The sequence below is a fragment of the Mchenga conophoros genome, linkage group LG6, assembly GCF_057382185.1.
Source record: "Mchenga conophoros isolate Kocher_MC1m ecotype Shallow Benthic linkage group LG6, M_conophoros_male_GT1.1, whole genome shotgun sequence".
In the NCBI taxonomy this organism is placed as follows: Eukaryota; Metazoa; Chordata; class Actinopteri; order Cichliformes; family Cichlidae; genus Mchenga; species Mchenga conophoros.
Genome location: NC_140531.1, coordinates 20,377,669 through 20,389,003, shown reverse-complemented (window position 1 = coordinate 20,389,003; position 11,335 = coordinate 20,377,669). Strand labels below are relative to the sequence as shown.

The window sequence follows — 11,335 nt, the reverse complement described above, 5'->3', positions numbered from 1 at the left end:
TCTTACACTTTTCACGGTGCTAAATCGTGTTAAGTCTGACTATGCAAAACTGGAAACTTGTATACCGTGAAATGCTTTTCAAGAGCGTGAACTTCTAGTTTTCTTTTAAGAAGAAATTGCATCTTCGGCTGTTTCAGATTGCGCTGCAAGGTCCAAGCACTGCCTAACTGTAAAATATTAAACTTTACACTGTAAAAAGAAAATTCTATAAAAAATGGAAAATGGTAATTTATTAATCCTTTGTTCCCTCCATTTCAATGCATGTTTGAATAAATAGTAAATGGGTGGTTTTGGATGGTTAAGAAAATAAGGAAATTCATTTTAAAACATTCATCGTACTGTATTGTTTTTACAGATTTTTATCGTTCTTTTTTTCTTTTTTACAGTATATCTTGGTGCACAATATTAACTGAAAGTGTTATTTAAAGAGGATCTGGTTAACTGTTGTATTAATAATTCTCCAACAATGTGGATGCAAAACACACAGAAAAAGAAGAATGTGATGTTTCACAATGAATGATTTCATTGTTCCTGTATTAACAGGATGACAACCTTCACATCTGTCCATTAAAATAGTCATGTGGGAGCTATTTAGCTTGCACAGCTTTTAAATGCTCACTAACACACTTTACATGTAGTTTATCTTTTGTAAACAATGGATCCCAGTTCGGGGATGTGAGTGCTGTGCCTCTTATTGTGACTGTTTTAAAACAGATTGAATATAGCTGACATGAAACAACTTGCTCGTTAGCTACAGACATCTGATTAAGCTGTTGCTTGCTATACATGATCGAACTTTCTTTTCAGTTTAAAAGTGTTGTCAACCAGAACAGATGAGGAAGAAGTCCCCTCCGTGAGACGTCAGGCGTGTACTTCACTTCAGTCGGCTGACTTTCCATGGTTTACGGCTGTTAGTTTCTTCCAGTCTTAACACTCCGTGCTACACTGGGGACCGAAGGCTAATGTGCTATAAAAATGCTATCATGTTTTAATAAGCTGCTGGCATCACAGGCAAGGTTTGATAGAGACACTAATGGCCCTGTTTTTTGGAGAAATAAAATCTGAAGGTGGATGCTTGATGTCAGAAGTTTGTCAGTCCTATTTGCAAGTTTTGGGGTTTTGTATGTTTTCACTCACTGATTTTTTAAAGATGATTTTACTTTTGCATTTTGATGCATTTGGTGACAGTGAGAGTGGCAGCACAGCTACTTGTTATGGTTTAAGTTGGCTTGTGTTACATTGAGTACCTTTAACATGTTGAAAAATGACATTTGAGGCTATCCACTGTGTTTAAATGTGACACCAAAGAGTTTTTGTCTGGAGTCTATATGTGACCTGTTAAGACTCAGCCCAGTCTCATCACTGCCATGAGACAGAGCACTGACACCCAAAGACACCTTCTGTCTCTTGGACGTCGGCGGCTCTGACAAAGCGGCCCATGACTGAGAATGGGATAGCTTGTCACATATCGCCACCACCCTGCTATCTTGCTAACATCCTCCTGCTACCTTCTCAGTCTCTGTCTCTGCCTCTCCCTGCCAAAGCAGAAAGCTGAACATTAGCACTTGGGCCTGAAGACTTTAAATCCTAGTTCCCGAGCAGAGTAGGAGGTGGAGGGAAAGAAGGATTAGAGAGAAGTGTCTCTGATGTTATTTAATCTCACCGTCCAGGGAGCCGGCGCACTCCCAGTGCACATTATCAACCTCTGATGACCAGTGAGGGCGGGTGAGGGGGAGAACGGGCGCCTTAGATGCCACATTGCCACCAACACTGCTGCTGCAGAGCACTTCAAGTCATCTTCCAGGCCGTCCCTAAACAGTCAGCAGCTCAATTTGGGTGATGGCAAGCGTGCTCAGTCAGGGGAGAAGTCAGTCCCGGATGATTTCCTCCTTTTTCTGCTCGTTCTCCTCTGCACTGACACCCCTCTTCCCCCATCTCAGCTATCGTCCAAATGCGCCTATGTCCTCCCTTTGCCTCCCGCTGCCTGCCCCCCACCCACCTCCGCAGCATTCCTATTCCCGCGCCCTACCTACCCCAGAAACCAAAAGACCCGGCAATCATTCAGTCGCTCAAGTTATCTCAGGAGCCTGTCTCGCTTCGCCTCCCCCCCTCCAACCTCCCCATCCTCCCTTCTTCTACTTCCCTGCATCCCTCCACCCCTGTGCCCCCCCAGTGCATTCCAGCATGACAAACCACATGGGATTTCACTAGTCCTTTAAAGTCTGCTGCCTCTGGGAACCACTCTTCTTCATGCAACATTTTAGTATTCTAGGGAATACGTGACCAGGGAGGCAACCAATGCAGTTATATGTCTCCCATCTCCTCCAGGTTGTTATTTCTGTTGAGGCTTTAAAAACAGGCAAGAAAGGTAATACTTATCAGGTGATCAAAAGTGATTACTGATTTTTCCCTTTTTTATATATGTTTGTATATCGGGGCATTTATTTTTCTCTCTGTCCATGGTTTCTGCACAAAAACGGTTCTACCAGCATTTCTTTTACTGAAGTCATTTTTTTTTATTTTAACACATAAAAGCATCACAACAACAATATACAAATTCTTAGTAATCTTTAAAACCAAAACACATTTACACATGCAACAATAGGGTTTAAGACAATGAGTAACTTATTGAATAATCGTGTTTTTGGAATGTCTCAACATTATTTTGCTGGAGGGACTGCTGTTTACGCTGAAGGAGGAGTTTCATCGATCTCTTCTCTCCAGAACAACATCTGGCATGTCAAATATGTGTAGTGGTCTGTAATTAATTCAAAATTTGAATGTTTTCAACATGACCTACAACTCTTTACTGGCATTACTTTCTACCTTTTTGACAGTTACAACCTTTAGTGATCCAAACTGAAAGGAGAAAAAGAAAAAGACACAATGACCTATGTAGTTCTGTAAGGGAAAAAAAAGGATTTTCTTTGAGAATATGACCCCTCAGACAGCAGTCTGACTCAAACATCTGGCGCTGCCACAATCAAATGACGCCCAATTAGAGCTTAAAGAAGTGTAGCTCACCACACAGGACAATGTGGGCCGTTCTGCTCTATGTCCACTCAAACCAGGAAGCACATCAACAAACCCATCACGGGAGCGCTGCTGCTATCGTTCGCAAACATATCACACTGCCAGCAATGGTCTAAACATGAGCATGTGGATTGCAGATTACATTAAAAAAGAACAAAAAACTGAATAGGACTCAGTTTGATATAATAATTGAAGTAAAAAATATATATAAAAGGTTGAAGAATAATCACAAGAATAGATTATTGCTCCGCGGTGAAGTGTGTTGGGTTTGTATATCCTCGATCCTTGTGGCCTCTTCCTGTTTGATGGATTCAGGGTGACTGTATGATTGTCTGTTTGAGTCCTTTACACAGGATTGGCTGTGAACCTACAGCCACGACACTGAAAACACATTCATAGACACCAAAAATATACATTATGATACTGTCAAAAGGTACAATAATTACACAGAAAAGGAAATTACAGAGTTAAAACAACACCATTATGTTATCTTTTATCTTTTTGTCTGTCCACGTTTTCTTCTTTCATCCTCTCCAAATGTTTCGGGCGTGATGGGTTCTGTGAACCCATGAAGTGCTCCTGGCAGAGAGTCAAGAGTCCCACCTGCCCTCCTAACTGGTGGATGGGGTGGCCACGGCTTTCTTTCTAAAAGAACCACCGAAAAGCTTCGCCGTTGTTGACCGGCGTCCTCTGTGGGAGACAAAATGTGAAGGACACATTTTATTTCACAGGTTTCATGGTGATGTCACTGGCAACCTCTTGAAAATAAAACAAAACAAAATTCACGTTCAAAAATCACAGATGGCAATAACCCGCAATGTAAGGAGCAGTTGGGTAGAATTGGCTAGAAACAGCATGGACATTAAGTAAAGTAAAAATCCCAGAAGGGCACTTAAAATGGCCAGAAAGCACAACCACCAAATCAAGTATTTCATCAAAGAGCCAGCCAAGGTGATTACATCCACGTCCCACCCACACCCAAATAATCATTACGCTGTATGAAATATTCAATACAAATTCCCAAGAAGCAACAATGAGGCATTTAATTACTGTGAGCTCTAGCCGCAGTGAGGGGGAACAGTGCATCGTTTCAATTTGAGCCCGCGCCAGCAGCCGCCCCTCCTTCTTCTCCCCGAAACCTCTACGCCAGAGTGACAGCCTCTTCTTTCCGAAACTCATTTGGAAGTCAGAGACATAAAATACTGGAGTCTCCAACCAATCCCCATGACCAATTAGCACATTTTTTTTGATTTTTTTTCCCCCTGTTGACGGGGGAAATGGTGCATAATCACAACTAAAATCACTTTAGTCTGAGTGGAGAGCAATTTGACATTTTAATACCAAGTGTCATTGGCAGCTTCTTAAAGGCATGCTGATGAGTATGTTAGCACCAGACAGGCGCATGCTCTCAAGCTTATACCGGTTATTGACCACATGTAAAACCTACAGTGTACAACGGGCGCTGATAATAGTTTATATTTAAATTGTATTACCCAAAAGGATTCCAACCATTTGTAATTATTAATTGTCTGGCATCATGATACAAAACACTGTTTTTTTCCCTTTTTTCGATAAACAATGAATTTGCCTGATAATTGCTGCAGGAGGAGTAACATTTATGCAGTCAATGCAGTAGGCGGGATTAATGTTGTTGTTTGTCATGCAGTGCATTGCAAAATGGATATTTAAGCAGCCTAAATTAGCTTGTTTTCTCCACCAAAGAGGCTGCTCAGTGACAAGTGGAGTAACAAGCTGAACAGCTTTTACTTCACTTAACTTATTAAACTAAAACCAAAGCCAGTGTGTTTACATTGACTTTTAATGTCATTAGACACTGCATGCATATGCTGGTCTGTAGTGATTTTTCATTCAAGAAAACTCCAGTTGCACTAGTATCAGACTGAAGAACAAGTGCAATACATTGGCAATTTGTTTCATATCAGAATAAACAAGAAATTACATCATTTAAATGTGTGTAGAGTGCACTGTGCAACATTATGTGTAACAATAGATTTCTTAATTATCAGATATTAGTCCCCATATATGCAGGGAGGTCACCTGAGCCCACACTTGTGGTTTCTTTTCATACCTAAATTCTGAAAATGTGATAGTACTTGCACCAGTTCTTCCAGAACTGAAGGGGGCTGCATAACGCACAAGAAAAACTACATGTGGAACAAAGAGTTAATCTCCAAGTTGGTTTGGTTTGGTTTTGGTTCAACCTGATAATATCTGAAGTGTTATAGTCCCTATATTATCCTGAAATACACATTTCCATGTTGTTTGAGACCACTGTTGTGAAATCAGCGATACATTGTAGGCTAAAATGTTAGCAATAGCTAAAGTGATTTACATGCATAAGCTAACGTACAGAATCGATACCTTGTAGTAAAAGTAGCATGCTACTTGACAACCACCCTCATTTTTCCAGTGTTCTGTCAATAAAATGTAATCATAACATTTTAAAAATAAACTGTCTCCCACCACAATGTCAGTGATTTAAAACGACTTTATAATAAAGGATTTTATGTTTAAGTACAGGAGATAATCATTTTGTTTTGGTATGAATTTGGTATTGTGAATCATGTACTTCCATTGGTACTCACCGCTAATTTACTGTACTGTATTGTGACATCCTTTTTATATGTATGTGTACAATGTGTGTCCAGCACAAATTATAGCCTTTTCACTTTCAAGTAACCAAAACTATTACTTGACTGACATCAATGAGAAGGTCATAAGCCCAACTTTTTAACTAGTGCTTACGATGGCTACACTGACACTGCGATAAGGACTTTAATGTCTTCTGCTATGACAAGTTTAGAATTAAAAGACAAACTTTATTTAGAAACCCACATAAATAATCTTTATAATGAAAAAAGAATAAACATGCCATAAACAGATGAGTCTGCAAACCCATCATCTGATGAGGCTTTTCAGAGCCACCTATGTTATTAAATTAACGTTTATTTATATAGCGACAAATAACTCGAGGTGATTGCAAATGTGCTCTGGTTTTTCTTGAGACATGTCTGGCACAAGGCCTTTTAAACAATTTACAGAGTAAGGTACAGATATATTTCCTTTGGGCAAACACATTGCAGTATTGGTACCAAACTTAATAGTAAGAAACCTCTGACCGGCATATAGAGAATAGCCATCTGCCCTGACTGGCTGGGGTGAGAACTAATGGATTAACACCAGTGCAACACATCTCTGGGCTCTCATTCACACTAGCTGTGGATCACAAATATTCACTCATCAGGTGTAATGCAGTAGATGTGGCTTTTCCTACATTTTAGGATATTCTTCCTGTGATCTCCTAAACAGAGTCAGCTGTACAGGTACTGGCTCATCACCCCACCTGATTTGGATGCATGCATTCCTCGTCTGTAGCAACCATTTACCATTTTTTCACACCACATTAAGCAATTACTATTATCCTTCTGAGTGAGTAATGGTGGAACCCAGAGCAGCAGGATACCATCATCACCAATTTAAACGTGGAGGAAATGAAATGCGATCATGTTTTTAAGGGTCAAGATGTGTTCACACATCTAGTTTTTTTTACCTAATTGCCACGAGCTGATTGTTGTATCGCTGCAGTCCATTAATTGCACTTTTTCATTTTTTGAAAGCAGTTTTGCAGTTTCTAAAAATGCATGTTTTTTATGTGATTTTTGTTTCAAAATGTATTTTTAGAGAACAATAGAAGGCTTAATCAAAGTTATGCTGAGCATAAAAGTCCCCTGGAAAATATAGTAGAAAATCAATTTAGTGTTTATTTACTTCATATTGGGATTCTGCGCAATGTGAACATAGGTTCAACATTTGAGAGTATAAATGATTGCTTTTCTAAACCATTCCCTTGAAAAAAAATCCAAAAAGACAAGACATAAACACTTCTCAGTTATTAGTACTTTTCCTAGTTTTCTTGATATGAACATTCATCACTCACAGCCAATGTTTTGCTTTAAATTTCCATTTGAGACAAAAGGATGGAAGCAAAGAACTTAATTTTTGTGGCTTGCAGTGTAACATCTGAGTGGACAAAAAGAATATCACACTGCTATATAAATGCCAAATCACTTACCAAAACTTACACGAGTATTAACCCTCGGTTAATACTCAACACTTAGTACCATTTTTATATAAAAAAGATAAAAATGTAAAAAAAAAAAAAAAAAGTATATATTTTAAGATTCTCTTCGGTAAAGCAAACATACATAAAAACAAAAGCGCCGTAGTGCCGTGCTTTAGGCCTTATGTTTCCATTGATAATCAGAGTTGGTAAAGTTCGTTGCTAGTGTTTCTGTCTAGTAGTTCGTAGACTTTTCTCAGCTTCAATCTGGACTTTAAGAAAAACAACACCTTTTAGACACAAATAATTGTTATGGCTTCATTAGCTTAATGACAACTTAGCAGACCTCTTATGTGGCTGTCGGCTAATTGCTAACAGCTGTCGTATCACCAGACTTTAACAACAAACACAGATCTCTGTGACTCGACTGGACAATATCAACATTTCTTTCAGAGGACTGAACAAACTTTACAATGCTGTGGATGTTGTGAACACATCTGCGCATCCACAGGAGGACATTCATGTCCTGTTCTTTCTCTCTGCCTATACTGTGATGCTCTTGGAGCTGAAGAAAAGACGAGAGGTGAGAATGTTTATCTTGATCCATATTCTCACATTGATTAATCCCTGGTGGAAGTGCGGCTCACCAGAGACAATAATGACCCTAATCTGGGCGCTCGGTATGTCTCTGTTTTGTTAAGTTCCCACGTTATCGATCCAGTTGGGCTCTCGAGTGCTGCTTGGATTCCCTCCCAGGTCTCCGTGCCTCGGCACACTGCTGTGACCAGGCACAAAGAAGGCTCAATTAGTACAGCTCTGTGTCGTCTGGTCCCCCACCTGCATGTGCCTTCAAAGTCGACTGGCAGGAAGAGCTGGGGGGGGACGACGACACAAGAATACGGAGACAAGCGAAAGAGAGGGCGATAAAGACAGGGTGAGGAGAAGGTACGAGCTGATAGTGCTACACCAGGGACAAGGGAGCAACGCCAAGGTTTCACCTCAAATCAAGACGCTGTGGCAGCAGCTCAGCTCGCATCAACGCTGCTGCCTCTGCAGCAGAGCATACATAACAACCTGGCTGCAACGACAGACTGAAGGGAAAGACAATTTCCCGCTCCGGCAATGAATGCACACAACAGAGTATTGAACTGGCTGAAGGAGGAGGAAGACATTTCTCCAGACCTCAAATTAACCCCACCACACCAGCACAGTAGGCAGGGTATTCTGACTGTCTGCTGGTGGCTTTGGGTGATAACAACACAGTAAAACTGACATGTAGTGGAATAATTCTCTGCTGATTCTGGTGAGGCAGTGTAAGGTCTCAGGGCAGCATGTGATCTTAACTGGACCTGGCAGGCGCAGTAAACGTTGAAGCCACATCGTCAGCTGATTAAAACAAGGTGGTGGAAATCAAACCAGTTGGACCAAACCAAGCCGAACTCCGACCTCTGCAGAGCCACATGCGTGCAAAGGTGACAAAAACCTCCATCCGGAATCTTAAAAATCCAGGATCCCTATCTTTTCCACACAAATACTGGAAACGCACAAATACTCCCCCCACCCCCAAGCCCACCCCTGCGCTGCTCCTCCTCTCCCCTGCAGCCTTGGCGTCACACTGAGCTGGGGGCAGAGATAAACCACTCAAGACGATGAGGATGATAATGGCAGACGCCACAGCGCCTCAAAATTCAATCAGCGCCCAGACGTCAATGCGGATGAGTGTAAAAGTGAAATATGCTCGCCGGCGTGTGTTAAAAGACGCCACACAGGGCTCGCAGAAACAACAACAGGAGATGAAGAGGGCAATGGGGGGATGGGGGGGGGGGGAGCAAGAGGAGGGGAGAGAGATAGTGAAAGAAAGAAAGAAAGAAAGAAAGAGGAGAAGAGGAGAGAGAAAAATTAAAATAATGTGTCTTTACTGCTCTGCTTCCGAGCACTATTCCACTGGCATTCTGAGCAGCCCTACTTTAACCACAGACTGTGAATAAATTACCCTTTTGAACTCGGGGTGATTGCAAATGTGCCCCGGTTTCTCTTGAGACATGTCTGGCACTAACCCTCAGCTCTCTGCTCCCAGCCAGCCTTGTCACAGAGGCCCCCCCTGCCCCGCCACCACCACGACCGCTTCACTCCTCTCACTCCCACCAACACACATTCAAGGCTCACACACACACAAGCGCGCGCAACATCATAAAAGTTTTAATTCACCACAATTACGGGTGGATTTTTTTTTTCTCCAACTATAAACTCGCCTTCCCGCCCTCACTTTTTCTTTCTAGGAAATCTCAAGAATCTGCTTGTACTCTACAGATGACAGAGCAGAGAACAAGAAAGATTTTAAAAAAGGCAGGGAGAGAAAAATCAGAGAAGAGGTAGAATGAATAGAAAGGGGGAAGTGAGATGGAGATCTGTGGGAGACAGAAAGACAGAGCGGAAGAGGGAATTTCAGGTAGAGGCATCGGGCAGGTTGTGGGAGTGTGCTGATGTGTTTCCAAATGCTCATTATAACACATCAGCACACGCCCATATGTTACCCTGACAATACCCATTATTTATTAAGATACGGGCCGGGAACCAGGCCGTACTTCATGACCACAATCCTTTGCATGGAGCTCTAACAGGCTGCAAACAAAACATACACAAATATACAAACTTTTCTTAATTCTGCTTTATTTTTCCTTCACACTGACTTTTCAGATCCATTCAGATGTATAATTGCAAACACTCGTCTTTCTCATGCCTACAAACACCTCGCACCTAATACATCTAACACCTCCAAACTACAGTCAGAAAAAACAAACCTTTCAAAATAAAACAACAGTCTGCCTTGATTATTTTAACCCCAGTAGTGAGGTGGGCTAAAAGCAAAAGAAATGTCCCTTCATCAGAGTCGAGGAAGGACGACTTTGAGATCCATCCAAAACACTCAGAACCATCTCCAGGCTGGGTGGTGGTGGTGATGTTGGTGGGGTTTTAGGAATCCAGTCAGCCTTAACTGATGTGTTATATATTGCCTGTCACTTTATTCTGGAGAAATATTGGGGCGTTGCCAAGCTCAGACCTGGAAGGTATAGCAATCCATCACCTGCAACGTTACCGCTGTTAGGAAGGTGGGGGCTGAAATCTCATCTTAGGGCTTGTAGCCAATATTCTAGCCACCCAGTGCTGCTTATAAAAACTACCTCTCCAAGGCCGCTATTACGGACAGACCACTCATCTAGGTATCCACACACCGCTGCGCCCGGTGCCGCATCGCCACGCCGCAACATGAGCAGACACAGAGCTTAGACCTCAAATATTGCAAATACTTTCTTATATTCAGCATCGGCGGCAATAAGTAGAGAAGTTGGGACTATAATAAAATAACATGAATAATGTGAATACATCACGCATAAATCTGGGTTTTGCAGATGTTGTTCAATAAGTTACATCAAAACATAATATTTTAATGCAGGCTAGGAAATGCCCTTATTTTTGTTCAGGATGTTAAGCTGTCATTTCAGCTGTCATTGTTTTATGAATTTTGCGTATATGTTTGGTTATATGACTATCATAGGACCATACAGGTGCAAATTAACCCTTGAGCGGGGACCTTTATATTGATGCACCAACAGAAGAAAAGGTTAACTGTGAATTCTGTGGTATGCTGTCCCCACCTGCAGACGTTTATCAAAAAATGTTTCTGGTCACAGAGATTTCAGCGCTATAGTTTATGTGATTATACAAGGAGGGCTCAAAATTAGAGATAGAAGCAAATGAAGTAGAATGGTATAACCTTTTTCCCTCTCTAAACAGCATATGTTTTCAGTTGACCCTACTCAAATATGCTCATGGCACACAGACAAGAACCAGAGTACACCAGAATGGTGATAGCACTCCAACACAGAAATGCGGCTACAATCTTTTAAGTCAAGGTCCAGCCTTGCACTAGGCATCCATTCGAGCAAATCAGGCTAAGTGTATTGCGGATGTTTGTGAGTAATGAGGAATTTGGGAGTTTTTCGCTGACTAGGCGTGTATGGACTGGGGGCAAAAGGGGGGCGATGGAGGGGGATGTATGATGGTGTGCTTAAGAGCTGTGCCTGCAGGAGGCGGGGTGGTCACAGGGGGGAGATTAGGCTGAGGGGCAGCGAAGGAAAACCAAATCCATCTCCATCTCAGAAACATCCTAAAGCAGATTACTTACTTCAGTGGGAGAGGAAGAGAGGGATGAAAAAGAAG

At 41.7% G+C, this 11,335-nt stretch overlaps 1 protein-coding gene across 4 annotated transcripts in view; it reads right to left on the bottom strand.

Moving 5' to 3' along the window:
• Positions 1-2,507: 2,507 nt before the first annotated feature.
• The window catches only part of cxxc4 (CXXC finger 4), a 43,614-nt gene continuing 34,786 nt past the window's right edge, over positions 2,508-11,335 (bottom strand). For 3 of the 4 annotated variants that reach the window (XR_014892718.1, XM_085276702.1, XM_085276703.1), the window contains exon 3: positions 2,508-3,723. Coding sequence is in view for 2 of the 4 variants with exons in the window: in XM_085276702.1 (XP_085132828.1) it covers positions 3,679-3,723 (45 nt within the window). In the remaining 2 variants the exon portion in view is untranslated. The remainder of the gene's footprint in view (positions 3,724-11,335) is intronic. The other variant, XR_014892717.1, reaches the window with a different exon arrangement.